Consider the following 19,871-nt stretch of genomic DNA (forward strand, 5'->3'; position numbering starts at 1 on the left):
AAAGACCTGGCATTGATACTGCTGCTGTAAATGAGATCCACTGGGCAGATGAAGACCAACTGAAAGAAGATGAAGGTGGTTATACCTTCTTTTGGAAAGGAAAGACATCTGAAGAGAGGCATATTCATGGGATTGGTTTTGCCATCAAAAACAAAATTGCTAACCAGCTTTTAGAACTCCCTATGGGTATTAACGAATGTCTCATGACTCTTCATCTTAAGCTTAGTAACAACCAGTATGCCAAGGTCATTAGTGTGTATATTCCCAAAGTGGACGATGACGAAGACAACAAGGAGCAGTTCTACTGTGCTCTTGATGAAGTTCTCACTGCCACAGCCAGGGAAGACAAGCTTATCCTCATAGGTGACCTCATGGGTGACACCCCAAACTCTGGAGAGAAGCCATTGGGAAAAAAGGGCTGGGGAAAGTTAACTCTAGTGGCATTCTTCTCCTCAGCAAATGTGTGCAACATGATTTTCCTATCACAAAACCATCTTTAGACAGAGGGACACATATAAGACCATTTGGAAACACCCATGTTCCGAACACTGGCATCTTCTTGACTGTGTCATTGTCAGAGCCTGTGATCGTACTGATGTCCATATTACACAAGCCATGACAGGTTCAGATGACTGCTGGACAGACCATCGGTTAGTCAGATCAATCACGAACATACGGCTTGCAACATAACACAGTAAACAACTAAAAGACTAAAACTAAAACAACTAAAACTAAAAAATATGGAAGAGATTTAACATCAAGGCATTTCAAAACCATGCTAGTCACGAGACCCTTCCGCAACGCCGCAGTGAGAGGCTCGCAGACCTACCTGACAACATCAATCACATCCAAACACATTGGGAGATTTTAGAGGTCCTGAGCTCCCCCATCTCCTACTGAAGGGAACAGGATCTCCAGCTGGTCAGCACCTTGGAAAATGAGACTGAAAGGATGAAATGTTGCCTCAATTAAATCAGTGGGCGTTTTGCCACTGATTTTAATGGAGTCAAGCTCACTTTACATGTCTGAAGTCGGGCATCTAAAAACTGAGATGCTCAGAGGCCATTTCTGAAAATTTGGCCTTAATTCTTATCTAAACTCAGAGGCATAAGATATTCATTATTTATATTACAGTAGTGCTGCCATGTTTATACAGTGACCATAGCCCAGAGCATGGGTATAAAGACATCCTCCTATTTTATACAAAAGGGGTTTTCACTGTATTCCAGGTTTTAGTACCTGAAAACGGCTCAGAATCTGGACATCACTATAGGCATACATGGGCCAAATTTTGACCTGGACTCTGTGGTGGTAACTCCACTGGACCCACTGTCAGATGTGCTGCACATTTAGCAGAATATCCTTAATGTTTTCTCCAATATTATCTTGGACAATAGGCAAGGTGCTCAGCTCTGTATTGTAATTATATGCTCCAGAGTTAATTTATAAATGTTGCCAAGAGTTGCACCCTGAACAACAAGACTGTTTAGCATGGTCCTTAGAGTTCTTTTATGAGAAGTTAAGGCAAGTAAATTGATGAAAAAAGAGGCGAGTTCCAAAGAGTTTTATGTGTGAGCCATTTACTACCCATTTTTTCATATGAAAGATAACAAATAAAATGTAATGGACTCTAAATCATAAACATCAATGACCAAAGGAAAAAAAAAACTTTTAAAGATATCAAACAAATTGGCTCAAATTTTGCTCTCAATTACATCTCTGCAACCCTATTGACAATAAGTCTATTTCTTGTGACACCTGGATACATCTCTGGATATGCCAAAAGAAAAGGAGTACTTGTGGCACCTTAGAGACTAACCAATTTATTTGAGCATGAGCTTTCGTGAGCTACAGCTCACTTCATCGGATGCATGCTGTAGCTCATGAAAGCTTATCCTCAAATAAATTGGTTAGTCTCTAAGGTGCCACAAGTACTCTTTTTCTTTTGGCAAATACAGACTAACACGGCTGTTACTTTGATCTCTGGATATGTTTCTAAAGGAGCACATGCTTAAGAACGTAATTGTAAACTTTAAAGTGCAGTGGTTTTTATGGAATATTGTCCACTTAGGTATTTCCTTTGAGTTATGCCAAAAATAAAGAATATCTTCCAAATCTTTTATTAACATGAGCAAAATTATATTGACTTTTTTGTTTTAGGATACTGTTAAAGAAGTATATAAAAGATGACAAGGATATTTTGTATGGGTTATAAATAATTACAGGTGTTCATTATGGATATGATTTTATTATCTTTGGCACTTGAGCGTTCACGATTTCAGAGTCATAAGTTCTTGAAGTCTGGCAATTGCTATTTGTACAACTTCACAAGATAGATTAGAAAATTAACTATTAAACTAACATTTTGTTTAAAATAAAGATAGGAGGGCAGAGGTTGTTGGTATGAACGGTCTGATCCCATTCACCAAGCAGTTCAGGAATTTAAGGGTAAGTAGTAGCATGCAGTTCTTCTGTGAACCTGAGTTAAAGCTGTTATAGGTTTATAACAGAATAGGAAATTTTTGTATAATGTCTTTCATACAAAGTACTGCAAACACCAAGTTACCACTTACAGGTCAAATTTTGTCTCGTGTTTGCATCTGTAAGGGGTTTGTCCACTCAAGATGGCTACAAGTACATTTAAACACTACCGACACACATAAAATATTTTATCATTAAAGCAAGTGAATTTATGAGGATTTCACAAATTACCTTGGTCAGAGATTCTAGTGAGAATAATAAGGAAAAAACAACAAATTAGCAAATATGCTTTGATGTCACTTTCTGAACTAAATCTTTCAATTTTCAACCTTATGACCTCCTGAGGTCCTTCCAACCCTGATATTCTATGATTCTATGAAATTCTAGGGTTACTGCAGCAAGTTTTGGATTCCATAATACTGACATCAAGAATCATCTGAGGCCCCTATCAGAAATATATGTCTAACTTGCTTTTAACTCAAGGATTACTGTCCCATTCTCTTTGGTTTATTTAAGCCACTTAACATAACATATTATTCGATTCTTCAAAGCAAGGTCCCCTCTTGACAGCAGAGTTCTATTTTGCTGTCATAAGCAATTACAAATGTACACCTATGAAAAGATTCCCAATTTGAGGGGCATAATCAATTTTAGACAGTAAATCACTGAAACATGTTCATCCCTTGGGCAGCCAAAATACACAGCTGAGATTTATGAGATCTCACACTGAATTCTCTGTACCTGGAGAAAAATATAGGAACCTATTCTATTCTCTAGGGTAGCAGAAAAGAAAAAAGGACCTTTGTAGAAAGAGATGTATTTATTTTAATTCTACTGTTGTTCACTGTCCTGTTTCAGCACATGTTCTTTGTCATCCTCCAGCCCGGGCTGGATTTAGGGGTGCCAGGCTCGGGGGTGCTGTTTTTGTTGTTAGCGGCAAAAGGGAAAATAGAATGTTTGAAGTAACATGTTTCAGGTATTCTGTATGTGGATTCATTTTTCACTAACTTTCTAGAATGTTCTGGACCTTTGTAGAATCTCACGGAACCTTCCAGGTTTTCTGAGCACTACATTTTCCTCAAACCTCCTAGAATGTTGTCAGCCATGCACTTGCGGGAATCTAAGGGGCGGGGCATCGCTAGTCAATCAGTGAGACATAAGAACGAAGTGAGAGCCCAGCTGCAATATTGTGAACCTTGTTTTATTGTATAATTGTGAAAGTGTACTTGTGTTTTAAGATTTGAAGAGTGTAAGTAGCGACTAATAAAGGACATATTTAATGAGACGCCAGAGATATCTGTCAAACCCCTGTCTCTGTAGCAATATAAAAGAAATACCGGTACTCCTTTTGCTATACTTAACACGTAACGTTTGATGACTTTCTAAGACTGTGGAATACAGACTTTTGCTCTCCCTAATACTGTCCGTTTCCCCCCATAGAAAATAAAAGATGTCCCCGAAGAAGCCTTCAGGAGCTCAGTATAGGAAGCGAAATGCTCAGTTGCAATCCAGTTTGCAGCACGGGGCAAATTTTACAGAGCCTATGACAGGGATAAAATATGCATGCAAATTTTGCGTCAAAGCCGTGAAATGGGCTACAAATGCTATAAAAATAAGGTATTCAAAAGTTTAACAAATGAGGGGGGGCACCAAAGGCACTCCTCGCCGGGAGCACCGTTTGGTCTAGGACCAGACCTGCCTCCAGCGAAGAACCTTAACATACGGGTGCTGCTATCATGTTAGGTGATGACTGAACATTGTTTAACAGTGCTCAAGAGTCATACCAAGCTTTCATTTAGGACATGATCTGAACTCTTTACTCACATAAGCAATGCTTACTCAATGGAGCTATTCTTGTGTGTAGGGATTATTTGCATGACTAAAGGTTGCAGCCTCATGTTTACACATCCCCTCTATATGGACTCTCCATTCCTACCTCCTTCTACCCCAGCCCCCAGGAGCAACGTCCCCTTTCAAAATGAACAGTAAGAATCAGAGGACTTAAAGAGTCAGACCCAGAATTTAGCTCCATGGAAGTGCAACCAAATGACCACAATAACTTCCTTGCAGAAGTCAGCATTTAACAGACGTATAAGAACAATATTGAGCAATACTTCTCTGTTACAATTTGTAAATTATTACACATCCTTCACATATTCTCCTCACTGTCCCATCTTTATAAATTCCTACCTGGAATATTTAGACTTGCTGAAGCTTCAATATGCTTTGCTAGCTCTTGGCTTGGAAGAATTATGGGGGGGCTGAACACATTTAACCAGTCCCTGAAAAAGATGAATCCAAATGTCAGTCATTCTGAACAAAGTTGTTTTGTTCCTCCCTAAATCTCACAATTAAGTTAAAAACTTTTCATAAACATCTTAGGTGTGATGAAACAAAATAAAGCCAGATTTCCAGATGTTATCAAATTATGTGCTTTTCACATTTAATAAACTCAATAGCAGCAGTCTTCAAAAGTTTGAAAATTAAGGTGTACTTAGCAGCAAAACGAGTATCTCCTAGGTAGAAATCTCTAGACAGTTCTACAGTGAGCCCTAAAGCTCACAAAGTAATTTTCCTTCAAGTAAACACATTCAGGAATATGGGCATTTGACTATAACAGAAAATATCTGAACAACAACAAAACCCACCTCTATTTTAAAATTACCCATTTTCTGTGCATTGCATTTTGATATACTGCTAACACCAATTACTAAACCAAAACTAATGAAATAAGCACAGTTAACCAGATATACAATGGAATTTCATAATCACAGACAAATACACATTAAAACACATTAATAACAACACATCTATAAAGACTTCTCATGGACTTTCTTGCTAATGGAGCATTTTCTAACAACATTTTATTTTGTTTCTCTAATTATAGCAGACAGAAAAATTCCTATATGGCAGCAAATTACAGGTTTCTATTAAACTGCAACACAGTTAGCTCATTAAATGAATATACTTGCATAATCATACACATACACATATTTACACGTGTATACACTTCTGGTCTGATTTTCAAAGGAACATTTGTTTTTATTTACTGCATTATTATTTCCAGAATATATCCAACAAAAGTGATAGGGAAGAAGAATGTTCAATGTAGTTTAAAAAAAAAAAAGGGGGGGAGGGGGGAATTAACAACAAGTACCAGACCCTTATAAATGAGAAAATTATACAACAGTATCTTAAGTCTTATTACCCACAATCCATGATGGCAGAGGGAGAGAGAGAAGAGAGCATAGTACCACAACCACAGAAAGACCATATGCTCTTCTGGGCAGGGCCCGTAGTTTTGTTATGTGTTGGTCCCATGCTTAACACAATAGGCTTGAAACGCCTCGGTGCTACTGCAGTACAAACAATAAAAACAACAATATGTACACATTCACTAGGGTACCTTTTTGTATAACTACCACAGAGCTAAGAAATGCAGTGTAAATTAAGAACACATTTTACTCGCCGAATATATAGTTAGAAGACTATGGAGAAGGACCCCTCCCGGACCCAACTGCTGCAGTGGTGTTTTGCTTCAGTAAATAACAAAATTTGGTGGGCCTTTGATAATTAAGATTTGGTGGGCCTTCGGTAATTAAGAAGGGAGTCTGGGCCAGTTAATCCATGGATGGCTTATTTACCCCTTATTTAACTTGACCTGCTTTTTATGCCTTTGTTGCACTTTGTATTTTCTAAAGCTTTGTGAAATGACTTTCATGTTATCATGTGTTCACAAAAAATCCAATTGTTCATATACTGCACTCCATTTGTTGCAGTTGAATGTGGTATGACAGAAAGCATCGTATTTCAGGTAATGGAGAATAAAACAGACCTTTAGAGAAATGTGTGTTTTGGTTGCAGACTAAGCTGCAGACTTTTTCACCAACAGAATTTAGGCAGAAGTTGCCGCATCAGCATGCCCAGGTTACCAGTCAGTTCTTTCACATTACACTGTGAATCAAACCGGCTCTTGCACACCACTAGGGGGCCATGTTTCAGTATGGAAAAATAGCTGCAAGTACATGGGCCCATCAGTTTCTACGGCAGGACTCTGGTATTTGTCAGAACTTCCACATAAACCATGAACTAGCCTTAAATGCATTAAAAGCCTTAACAGTTGAACACGGAATCCCGATGTGGACCTTGGTAAACAACCCTACCTTATTAGATTAAGGCATGTCTCCAGATAGGTCCCTCCTGCTGGGCCAAGCTGTGCTCAGTGCAAAACTGAAGGTGGTGGGGGAGGGAGGGAAGGGACAAAGGTGCCACCCTTATGTTTGCCTCATGCTGGGGCTGGCTTAGGACTGGGTGGGTTTCTGGCATACGTCAGAGCAATTTCCGGGCTGCCGTAACTAATACCTTATTGGTCGTGGTTCCAATGGGCTGTTCCAGCAGCCAGACACAGGGATGTCCTGGGCACGTCCCTATGCCGTAGGCCAGGAGGACGAGGTGCAAGAGCTGCTAAGGTGGCTCTTAACCACTCAGTGATTCCTCTGGGCTAGGGGAATGCTCATGAAGCCAGCCAGATCTGCTGGCTTTTCACTACTTTCTGGCTGCCAGCTTGGGGCCCATGATCTGGCACATAATAAATATGTAAGATACTGGTGCTTACAGTGCTTTCTGCAAATCCATGCCAACCTGAGATAACACATACTCGGATTTATTTCTGAAAGAGAAACCTGGCAGAGCTCAGTTGGATACTGTGGCTGCTAAAATAGGCCTTTTGCTTTCCTTCTCTCAGTTGGTTCTTGTGCTGCTGGTGCATGTTATTGCTTCCACATCATCTGCTACTGGTCTGTACACACAATCTGGGGTGAATCTGGGGACATACACCTGCTCTTTTGCAGCCAAGATGAAAAAACCTAATTTTCCACCTCAGAAAACACAACTGCTGGGGCAAAAGTTCACCAAGTACAATAGAGGATTTAAAGAGATATATATTGAATTTTCCATAATTTTAATATGTACAAAATAAAATTTAAAATGTTCTTTTATACCATCCTTGTATTTGCACCTAGATGACCAACTTCACAACCAGTCCTAGCTACCACTCAGCCACTGGCAGTGAGGACCAGTCCACGCCGTGCACACAACAGTATACTTTCTCCAGACTGCTCATTACCATTTCTCTCTGCCACTCTCCACACACACATTCTCCAAAAACACCCTAAAGAGTATCCCGTTCCACCCAAGTGTCCAAAGCGTCACAGAATGCCAGTTAGGTAAGAGAGTGCACAAGAACGCACAGAGTCACAGGTAAAACCACTCCAGTTCCTGCAATTTGCATTTCTGGTATTATCTACCTTGAGCACAAGCTCTTGAGTTTTTGTGCTTCTGCTGGGACCAGGGTTTAATCATAATTAGCTGACATTATAGTTAATCTCAGATTTGACCTGGTTCATGCTGGGTGGTCAGTCATGATCAAGCATCGTGACAGCTAACTTGACTCTTCACAATCACATTCAAACACCACTACAATTTGAGCGAAGACAAGCTCCAAGAGAAATTACAGGGGGAATTGAAAGAATATAAAAGGTAATGTTTTGCTGGAGCATGTGTCTTAATACCCTACACCAGCAAAAAACACCACAAAATCTTTAAGGAAGAGTGGTGGGTCAGATCCAGAGAGAGAGAGAGAGAGGACTAGACTGTGTCTCATCTGAAGGACAGTACCTCTAGGAGGTGCCTATTAATACCATACTGGTGCAATGGCCAATTTTTAAACTGCAATATCTTGGCTCTTTAAAATTTTTTTCTTTTCAATTTAATATTATGGACTCCTTGTTGGCCAAAAGTTACTTTTAAATTTGAAGCCATTCAAACAAATGCATGTTAAAAATGGATCTCATATTTCCACACATGACCAACCTGACCTTTTCCAAAATTGGCAAACAAAATTCCTATCTGTGTTGAGATCTTGTCTGCCAACTTTCAGAAGAAAGCAAAGATTTGCAACGGATTGATAAGCCTCTAAAAAGTGGATTTCTAGTGGAAATGCTGACAGATGCTTTACTCTAGCAACCAAGGCAGGCATTAGGCACACATTAGGCACACATTAAACTGGTAACCTCTAGGGGCTCAGCTTTCAAGGAAGCACCTAAGATAGCATGTGTGCGTGAGCGGGAGAGAGTATAAGTGAGCTACATTTTTTATAACATTCCTTGTTGAAATCGTTTTTATACCTTTGTATAAAATAAGAAGTCTAGCAGACGACTGGTCATTAGAATGCTCAGCAATGTAGATTGTGGGCTGCGTGTCTAATTTATCCTTCATCTTACACTGACTGAAGAAATAATCTTCTTAAAGAAGCCAGTTTATCTCCTCAAAACAGAAAAACTAATCAAGCATTTTGATTAATTAGAGACACCCTCTGTTTATGCTATTGTCAAGACCTCAAGCTGTAATCAATACAATCAACACACCGGGACCTAGCTATGGCGTTCTTGATAACAAAGTTGAATGCTAAACAGTACACTCTTTGACGGCCCAGAAGAGGCAGTTTTCATAAACATTCAAAGTTAGGTTTAGCTCTGACTTTGACACTAAGATTCTTACAGTAATACAGAGACCCTAAGGTGCCACAAGGACTCCTCGTTCTTTTTGCTGATACAGACTAACACGGCTGCCGCTCTGAAACCTATACAATGTTACCATCTCATTCCCTTTTTCCTCCAATATTTGTATCAGAAAATCTGTCTTATATATTCAGGAAGTAATTATAATATATTGAAAATCACAAGATAGTTGAGCATCATTTAAATATGAACATAATCATTTGTATTTCTGTAAACAGTTTCTGTTATAGCTATGTGACAAGCTTAATTAATCTTTGCAACAAATTGTTCCGATCAGTGAAGTATGCTTGGGAAACCTTGCCAATACTTTATAACTAGCATGGACACAAAGCCTTTGCCAGTGACAGTAACAGTAGCATATCACAATTGTCACCATTAACAACAAATTGCTAGCAACAGCAGAATTCAGGAGCACTGCAGGTCCCTTCTTGAAACGTTAGAGCTTGCCAACACGGTGTGGCAAAGTGCACCAGAGGGGTGTGATTTGTAAAGTTAACAGTCCCACATAGACCCTATTGGCCTGCTCTAACAGGTACCTCTTTCACACAATGCAGACAGATCTGGACGAGCTCCCCCTCCTAGACGCTTGCCGGACTGCTTGCTGTGAGGGGATACAACAGTTGGATCCTGTGTGTTTTAAACCTCCAGAATCTGAACTGAGACTAGACTCTGCCATTGTCCTGGGCCTCTAGGCACACTCGTGGGGTGTACACGCTCTGTTTAGAAACCCCTCCTGAGAGCTGCAACCATGCTGCCTACTGCCCAGCCCCTGGAACCAGTGCTGACCCCCTCCCCTGTAGCTTAAACACAGCCTGTCCCAGAACTCCAGCTGTATGAACATGCTGGGTCCAAAGGTTAACTCTCCAAGGGCACGTGCAACCTGTAACACATAAAACACAGGCACTTTGCACAGGATTCTAACACCATTGTTCTTTATTTAATCACCTGAGGAATATAAATATCTATACAAAAATAAACCCTTCAAATATTTTCCTGCCTCAGTTTCCTCACCACTCCAAAGCATTCTTTGGGCTAGGTCAGAGCTGTCTAGCGGCATTCAGGATCCTTCTGCTGCAGCACATGGTCTGTGTTCTGAAAATGGAGCTTCCTCTCACCAGCCAGCTTTCTCTGACTAATCCGTCCCCTTCCTCTCTCCTGCCCAAAGCTTCCTTGGTAATTCTGCGTGTATTTTTTAAATGCCTGCTTTGTTACCTCTGTCTTTTTGTCTTGTTAGGAAATTTCCACACTCCACTCTCTGCTCCCTACAGACAAGAAGAAGGACTTCAGCGCTCCTAAAGTCTTCTTCTAAGCTCCAGCTAACTCACTGTCCCGCCATTATACCTGGTCTGGGAGGGATGTGCTTAAACATTGTCAGGAATGGTGGATACAAAACAGATAGAGACGCTGTCCCTGATACAGCAACATCATAACAACCACCTCACAATATCAACCAGAATTCAGAAATTGTACAGACAGATTTCCCAGATCGTCATGGCTTCATACCCTGATTTTCATAGTCGTGATCTGTTTTTATGGGACAGGGTGAGGCTGGAGCTAGTCAAATAGTACAGAAATAATAATTAATAAGCACATTTGTGAATGAATCAGGCATATTTGTTCCACGGTTATTCGTTTTTATGAGTATTCAGAAAATGAGTTTATTTGCTCAAAATTATTGTAAAGCCCAAACTTTATATAAGTTTTAGCACATTTGTCTCAAAATCCAAACAGAAAGTGTGTTATTTATTATATGCTATTGATTATTCTTCTGCGTAAAAAAACTGAGTTGTCCAATCAGGGAGCAGAAAAAAATATCATTTGACTTATGTGACCAGTCAGACACTGACAATGATGAACAGTAAATAGTTGAAGAGGACTTATGTAGGAACAACTGATATTTAATTGCATAAACTATTTCGTGAATATTTAGGAATAACAGATGAGGACAGGTTCATGAATGATTCACAAGCAGATGAAAAGGGCTGAATTTGTCAAGTAACTTATTGGCAATGAATAATTTCACTAACTCTACACGAGGTCAAAACACCCCAATTTGTGGGCCAAAGCTACAAAAATATTTTGAAGAAATACAGAAACAAAATTTCTACATCTCTGGTTAGTATCCATAAAGCACTTGGTACATGGGATTTCTCATGTGCATAATGTTAAGCACATGTGTTAACATTCGTATGACTGGGGCTTTACATTGTAATGTATAATGTACATGTAGTTGGAGAAGTCATCCTGTTTTACGGTAACAGTTCCATTAAAATAACAAATGGGTTCTCTTCAAAACTCGCTTTATGGTGACTTTAGGAGCACTGAAGTCCATTAACAATGAACAACAAGAAAAGATGTGTATGTAACTTCTGGTTCATCTTATATCTGTTCTGGGGATACAAAATGTTGAAATCAAATTTCAGTTACTGCCATCAGCTATGTCAATCATAATGCTGAAGTCATCTTTGTCTTAAACTGTCCATTACTGCCTCTAAAAACTCTTCAGTTTTGCTGTTTGAACATTCTCACAATTACTTAAATCAAAAATGCCATAAAACCATGAGAAATTCCTCATTGAGAAAACTGGTCATTTTTTCTCAACTCCAGGTCAGAAAACAACATTTCTATAATGGATAATAGAGAGACTGTGCAGAAGCATAAGAAGACGCATTACCTACAAAGATACATAGTATATTTATACATACAAATCAGGGAAAAAGAGATTTTCAAGGGCACATTTTAATAGAATGCTTAAACAGTACTCAGATACATATGTTGGTGTGTCTACATTTTATTTTGCAATATAAGTTTGTATGACTTGAAAAATATATTTTAAAAAGAAATATCACAATTATTTTAAGGGCAAGCTGGCAATATGTTGATGATTAAAAAATGCAAGGCATGAGCTATATTTTATTACTCTCCTAGAGTGTTATTGTACTTTTAAAATATCATTAAATCAGCACAAACCAACAGTTATCATTTCCTGCACATTTTTCACAGTGAGCTGCATTCTGACTATGAGTAATCTGTTAATCTGTTCTTTTCCTCACAATCCGTCAAAGTGACAGATTCATTCCATCCCTAATACATAATATCTTCATTTACTGTATGCCTTACTGGAACTTTCATTTTTGCTAGCACTGAGATTTAGAAAATCACAAGCAAATTTACAGAATGTCACAAGCCCTTGGTCTTGCCTCTTTCCTGCTATCCACCACTTCGGGAAATCCAGCCTGTCACAGTTCAGGGCAACTGCACCCTGTAGTTCCCCTCAGTGGACCAGACAGGGAACCTAATCTTGGGCTTCCAGATCCCCAGCTGTTGCCTGTCTTGGGTGAAGACCTGCGTTCCTCTCCCTTCTGACGGGGGTATTTCCAGGCTGCAAGCTCCCTGCCTTTACGGTCTATTTCCCAGCACAGACAGGTTGCCCAAGAACTCCTGCTGGCTTTCTCTTTTGAGACGGTTAACAGGTGTAATTGCTACAGATGTAAGTTACCGCACAGCGCTTCCTATTGAAGCCTAATTTATTCTTAAGGTAAAAGGTACTACAAAGAAAACATATTAAAAACAATAAAGGAAACTACACATATTAACAAGCTTACCAGAACTGACCCCAACCCTAACATGGATTCTTGTAGGATCACTGCTTCAACCCCCCACCCACAGGGGTTCTGCTGTGGTCATGAGTTCATCACAGCTTCAGCTCAGAACAAGCCGCCAGTCCTTACAACCATATCCTGAAGACTGGGGCCCTCTGTGGACTAGGGGTCCTGTCTATTTGCTGGATCAGGAAGAAAAGGACCTGAAACAGTTTAAAACCAGGCTATTTATCCAAAACCCTTTCTTTGTCTGTTGGTCCCTGGAGAATCCAGTTTGAATTAGTATATGCACGTTTCTCCAGGAGGTGGCTTCAAAGTGTTGATAATGGAGGTAGCAAATTAGCATACCCCCTCCTACTAGGGAAAAGAAGGTACATACAATGCCACAATAACACATACACAATTGCATTTTTAACACAATGGACCCCAAAGGTATTAATACTAATTCAATAAGGTTTAATTTAATTTTATAAAGTTTATCTAAATTCCATAAGGTTTGTTCAGGATATTACAGGATATTGTCAGTCTGTTACAAGGCCAACTAAATTCTCAGTAATCCTAAAGGAAGCAAAGAGATTTTTATTTTTAAACCTGACTAATTTAATGTTTGATGACTGAATAATTAAAGAAGAGGTCGCTAAAACTACAAGTGAGATTGTACATGGAGATCCTAATTTGCCTCCTATTAAGGTATCTTTCCATGGCTTCCATGGAAGCAGATCAGGTCCAGAGAGAGTAAAGCAGTCATGAATTCTACACATTGAGCTAGACCCTCAGCTGGTGTAAACACTGTAAATCAGCATAGGTACACTGATATCAGTTGGCTTACAGCAGTTGAGAATCTAGTCTATTAAATCTAACAGGATTTTCTTTCAATGTCAGCCGTCGATGGATATATTTTAGTAGTTTATTAAAAGCAAAAAGAACACAGGAATATTCATGTACATTAGGCTGAAAACGGCAGCGAAAGGCCTGCAGGTTAATAATCATTTAATAATAAATAGATCTTGCTATTTGGTGGTCAGATCTTCCTTAAGTAAGTATGCACAACTCCCATCATGTTTTATATTTAGTAGGAGCTAAACTGCAATTTTACTTAAAGACTAAACTTCCATTTTATTATACTGGTGACTTGCTGGCTAGATTTCAAACTTGGTGTTCACTGCTCTTTTTGCATTATAAATGATGCCAACAGAGAAAAACAATGTTTTATTACCTAATTTAACTAAGAATATTATGCCCTTTCTTCTTTGTTAACTTTGATTCATTTGTTTATCAGTGTATTGGCTGTATAAGTTGCAGTAAGGAAGATTTTAAAGAAAAATAAGTTACTTGGCAAAATTCCTGCATATTCACATTTAATCTCAGTCAAATAGACGATAATAAAGCATATCAATTATCCACTGTCATCACTTGCATTCACTTGTCTGCTAGTTCAAATGCCCAAATATTTAACAAAGTGTCAGTTGGTGGGGGTTTTATAAAACTAAAATGCTGAACACAAGCAAATCATTCATTTTAAGAATTACACTTTAATATTTCATCAATTCATAAAACGCCTTCTAACTAGCCTCATTGTGGCTAACATCATTTGCTTTCTCTCATACAGTCAACCCCCAGCAGCATGCTTCTGTCCTACGCCATAGACTGCATCCCATTTATTCTTAATGGATGACTAGGGAGCTAGGGGCTTTTAAAAATCAATGGACAAGTACAACTCAACGGAACAATAACTTTAACGTTAATATACTCAAATTAGTTAACAGTTGTGCTGCTGAAAACAAAACCTGAAAATTACTTTTCCTTCTCTGTGAGAGGAATCATTTAAACAAATATATTCAAGATGAGATTGGACTTTTGGCATATAATTACACTGGCCTGGTTTTATTTTGATATAACAACAGTATAAAATGAAGCCGTAAACTAAATTAATGTGGTAAAAACTATGCTTTTGCAGTGTAATCTGCTTTTAAAAGTTGCAAGGTTTTTCAATAACAGTAGGATAACTACAAAGGAATGCTGAGTATTAAACTCTTTTGTGTAGCAGAGCAGATGTATAATTTACCACGTCGTAACCCACCCCCAGAAAATTATAAAAATTAATAGCTTTTCTAAAAGGAAAGTGAACTTTGGAAGTTACATGAGACTGACTGATACCATCCTGGAAAAAGGGATGTAGGACCTTAATCCTGTTACTGTCTCTGTGTGGGTGACCCTTATGTCTGTGTGGAGACAACTTCAGGATCAGGATGTAAGTGAATTCCTGCTCTGCTTTGTCTGCCTGGCAGTGTGCTTCAATGGAGTCTCAAAGAAACCCCATTAATCCCACCCCTACACCCTGGGGACACTCTTGTGTTGCAAGGGTAACAATGGTTTTACTTTGCTAGAAAGATGCCTCTGTACTGCGAGCAGCCGGATCTCTGTGGAACCTAGGAGTGTCAACTTGATGACGACTGAACTTAACAATGCCCCTGGAAGTGAGAGGTCACTCCTCAACTTACTGTAGGTCTCTAGAGCTACAGCTCACAGTGTTGCCACTGAGCTAGCTTAAACCTTCACAATGTTTTAGTGGCATAACAAAAGAGGCTAATCTATATGAATAAGCTGTTTAGGTCACTGGTTCTCAAACTAGGGCCACCACTTGTTCAGGGAAAGCCCCTGGCGGGCCAGGCCGGTTTGTTTACCTACTGCGTCCGCAGGTTCGGCTGATCGCGGGTCCCACTGGCCGCGGTTCGCTGCTCCCGGCCAATGGGGGCTACAGGAAGTGGTGTGGGCCAAGGGATGTGCTGGCCGCCCTTCTTGCAGCCCCCATGAAAGGTTATGCTCAAATAAATTTGTTAGTCTCTAAGGTGCCACAAGTCCTCCTTTTCTTTTTGTGAAACAATGAAGTACAGGTTCATTCTGACAGTGTCTTGCAGACAGATCAACTGTGTGTCCAAATGTTTCACAGAGAAAAGTACTAAATAGCAGCGGGGCGAAGAATTGAAGAGGTCTCAGCAAGGCAGACAACGTTACATGTCAAGCTGCAATTCTGAAAAAATGGGGTGGCAGCAGAGGGATCGAGAAAAGCATGTCTAGACAGGAGCTGCACAGGAGAAAGGCCTCACCCCAGCAATAAGCAGTGGGTAGTGAAGGGACAGAGATGAGGCTGATGCTATGGCAGGAACAGGGAAAGTGGGTAGAGCTCGGATTCTGGGCTGTAGCTGAGCTCAGGTTTATGCATCCTTTGGATCTTCTGTGTTCTCGAGCTGCCAGGAGCCAGGTGAGCCCCTTGTGCAAGCTTGAGCAGCCCCAAGTGGTGCTTTACAATTGGATAATTTCCCTCAGGCAGTGGGTCTTCCTCAGTGGGGCAATCAGCCACTGGAGCAGGAAAAAGGATCCAGGATACAGCTCATACTCAGGGCCAAGGTCTGTGCAACAAGATAGGACAAGTCCAAGGATGGCTGTATGAAGTGGGAAGTTTTGTACTGGATTGTGCAATGAACAGGGAGCCAGGGATTTATCTGAGGAGAGAGGTGATCACTCTGACATCTGCTGGGAGAGCAAGAGAGCAGTGCAGACTTCCCACTTCTTGCCACCCACTTCTTCTTCCTCAACCAGTTCTTCCCTGTTTGTGAACAGCAGGTCAAGAGGAGCATGGGCCCTAGATGGTTCCTCCAGCACTTGCACCAGGAAGTTTTTGGAGTGTGCTGGGAACAACTTCCTGGTGCAAGTGCTGGAGGAACCGTCTAGGGGCCATGCTCCTCTTGACCTTCTGTTCACAAACAGGGAAGAACTGATAGAGGAAGAAGAAGTGGGTGGCAACCTGGGCAGCAGTGACCATGAGATGGTCGAGTTCAGGAGCCTGACAAAAGGAAGAAAGGAGAGCAGCAGAATACGGACCCTGGGCTTCAGAAAAGCAGACTTTGACTCCCTCAGGGAACTGATGGGCAGGATCCCCTGGGAGGCTAATATGAGGGGGAATGGAGTCCAGGAGAATTGGCTGTATTTTAAAGAAGCCTTATTGAGGGAGCAGGAACAAACCATCCTGATGTGCAGAAAGAATAGCAAATATGGCAGGTGACCAGCTTGGCTTACCAGAGAAATCTTCGATGAGCTTAAACACAAAAAGGAAGCTTGCAAGAAGTGGAAACTTGGACAGATGACTAGGGAGGAGTATAAAAATATTGCTCGAGCATGCAGGAAGTCCAAAATCAGGAAGGCCAAAGCACAACTGGAGTTGCAGCTAGTAAGGGATGTGAAGGGTAACAAAAAGGGTTTCTACAGGTATGTGAGCAACAAGAAGGTGGTCAGGGAAAGTGTGGGCCCCTTACTGAATGGGGGAGGTAACCTAGTGACAGATGATGTGGAAAAAACTGAAAGTACTCAATGCTTTTTTTGCCTCGGTCTTCACAGAAAAGATCAGCTCCCTGACTGCTGCACTGGGCAACACAGTATGGGGAGGAGGTGAGCAGCCCCCATTGGTGAAAAAAATAGGTTAAGGACTATTTAGAAAATCTGGATATGCACAAGTTCATAGGGCTGGATGTAATGCATCCAAGGGTGCTAAGGGAGTTGGCTGATGTGATTGCAGAGCCATTGGCCATTATCTTGGAAAACTTGTGGTGATCGCGGGAGGTCCAAGACGATTGGAAAAAGGCAAATATAGTGCCCATCATTAAAAAAGGAAAGAAGGAGAATCTGGGGAACTACAGAGTGGTCAGCCTGACCTCTGTCCCTGGCAAAATCATGGAGCAAGTCCTCAAGGAATCCTTTTTGAAGCACTTGGAGGAGAGCAAGGTGATCTGGAACAGTCAACATGGATTCACCAAGGGCAAGTCATGCCTGACCAAACTGACTGCCTTTTATGATGAGATAATTGGCTCTGTGGATATGGGGAAAGCAATGGATGTGATATACCTTGACTTAAGCAAAGCTTTTGATACGGTCTCCCACAGTATTCTTGCCAGCAACTTAAAGTATGGATTGGTTGAATGGACTGTAAGATGGATAGAAAGCTGGCTAGATCATTGGGCAAAACGGGTAGTGATCAATGGCTCCATCTCTAGCTGGCAGCCGGTATCAGGCGGAATGCCCCAGAGGTTGGTCCTGGGGCCAGTTTTGTTCAACAACTTAATTAATGGTCTGGATGATAGGATGGATTCAGAGGTGAAAGTAAGCTGGTACTAAGAGCCGGTGCGCCGTACCGAGACCGGCTTTCCCAGGCGGCAATTTAAAGCCCTGGGGTAGCGGCGGCGGGGCTGCGGTGGGGATTTAAAGGACCCTGGAGCTCCAGCCGCTGCTACAGCTCCGGCCCTTTAAATCCCCACCAGAGCCCTGCTACGGAAGCCCTAGGGTAGCAGCGGCAGGCCTTCGGAGGGGATTTAAAAAGCTGGGGCAGTAGCGGCTGCCAGAGCCCCAAGCCCTTTAAATCACCACCTGAGCCCTGCTGCCGAAGCCCTGGGGTAGCGGTGGCGGGGCTCTGGCGGGGACTTAAAGGGCCCTGGAACTCCAGCCGCTGCTACTGCCCCGGGCCTTTAAATCCCTGCCTAAGCACTGCTGCTCGAGCCCCGGGGTAGCGATGGCAGTCGGGAGCCCCAGGACTCCTCAGTCATTTAAAGAGCCCAGGGCTCCGCAGCGGTAGCGACATCTGGAGCCCTGGGCCCTTTAAATCGGCCTGAAGCCCCGGGGCTCCCAGCTGCCTCTGCAGCTGGTAGCTCAAGGGTGATTTAGCTCAGGGTAGCCGCCACTACCGCAGCTGGAGCCCTGGGCCCTTTAAATCCAGATTTAAAGGGCCTGGGGATTTAAGGCCCTGCCTCTTCTGGTTAAGGCCACGCCCCCTGCTCAGGACTCAGGGGTACCGGTAAGTCCTCTAACTCACTTTCACCCCTGGATGGATTGCACCCTCAGCAAGTTCGCGGATAACACTAAGCTGGGGGGAGAGGTAGATACGCTGGAGGGGAGGGATAGGGTCCAGAATGACCTAGACAAATTGGAGGATTGGGCCAAAAGAAATCTGATGAGGTTCAACAAGGACAAGTGCAGAGTCCTGCATTTAGGATGGAAGAATCCCATACACCGCTAATATGGACCAAGTGGCTCGGCAGCAGTTCTGCAGAAAAGGACCTGGGGGTTACAGTGGACGAGAAGTTGGATATGAGTCAGCAGTGTGCCCTTGTTGCCAAGGCGGCTAACCGCATATTGGGCTGCATTAGTAGGAGCACTGCCAGCAGATCGAGGGATGTGATTATTCCCCACTGGTGCGGCCACATCTGGAGTATTGTGTCCAGTTTTGGGCCCCCCACTACAGAAAGGATGTGGACAAATTAGAGAGAGTCCAGTGGAGGGCAACAAAAATTATTAGGGGCCTCGGGCACATGATGTATGAGGAGAGGCTGAGGGAACTGGGCTTATTTAGTCCGCAGAAGAGAAGAGTGAAGGGGGATTTGATAGCAGCTTTCAACTACCTGAAGGGGAGGGGGTTCCAAAGAGGATGGAGCTTGGCTGTTCTCAGTGGTGGCAGATGACAGGACAAGGAGCAATGGTCTCAAGTTGCAGTGGGGGAGGTCTAGGTTGGATATTAGGAAACACTGTTTCACTAGGAGGGTGATGAAGCACTGGAATGCGTTACCTAGGGAGGTGGTAGAATCTCCATCCTTAGAGGTTTTTAAGGCCCAGCTCGACAAAGCCCTGGCTGGAATGATTTAATTGGGGTTGGTCCTGCTTTGAGCAGGGGGTTGGACTAGATGACCTCCTGAGGTCTCTTCCAATCCTAATCTTCTATGATATTGGTCAGGCTTATTTAGAGGTATTAAAAGGCAGGAAGCAACATACATGTACTTGCTTTCTGGAGTGTGGAAGACAAGATGAAAAAATGATACTTCGGCTGCATGTGGTATGCAAAAGGTGGATTCCACGGTAAAGTAATTTTGAATACTCCAGCTGAGGAAGCCTGACAAATCTTTGTCAAATCTTCCCAGAGAAGGAGGGTAAGAGGAAGACAGAGTATATGGACTCAGACAATGGGAAGCCATGTGTTTTTCACCAGGATTCCCTCACATATTCCATACCTGTAGGTCACCAAGTTCTTGAGAACCCCTTGGCAACCAGCTGTTTTGCCAGCATTATGAAAACTTTCTAAGGTAGGTGTTAATCAAGTGTGTTCTATATAACCCGCGTTTATTGTCACGGCACCTTTGGTGCATATTGTGGCCTGACAAGTGCAGCAGAA

General features: G+C 41.8%; 1 protein-coding gene across 17 annotated transcripts in view; it reads right to left on the reverse strand.

Annotated features, from left to right (window-relative positions):
* Positions 1 to 19,871, reverse strand: part of CFAP20DC (CFAP20 domain containing) — a 170,456-nt gene that overhangs the window by 4,377 nt on the left and 146,208 nt on the right. For 11 of the 17 annotated variants that reach the window (XM_073350929.1, XM_073350928.1, XM_073350922.1 and 8 more), the window contains one exon: positions 4,672 to 4,763. The exons of 1 other annotated variant lie outside the window; for it this stretch is intronic. In XM_073350929.1, the coding sequence (XP_073207030.1) occupies positions 4,672 to 4,763 (92 nt within the window). Of the gene's footprint in view, positions 1 to 829; positions 944 to 4,671; positions 4,764 to 5,689; positions 5,838 to 11,418; positions 11,450 to 19,871 lie in introns of those variants that run through there. 5 more of the 17 variants (XR_012159748.1, XR_012159747.1, XR_012159749.1 and 2 more) reach the window with 3 other exon arrangements.

This window comes from Lepidochelys kempii, chromosome 7 (genome assembly GCF_965140265.1).
Source record: "Lepidochelys kempii isolate rLepKem1 chromosome 7, rLepKem1.hap2, whole genome shotgun sequence".
Lineage (NCBI taxonomy): Eukaryota > Metazoa > Chordata > Testudines > Cheloniidae > Lepidochelys > Lepidochelys kempii.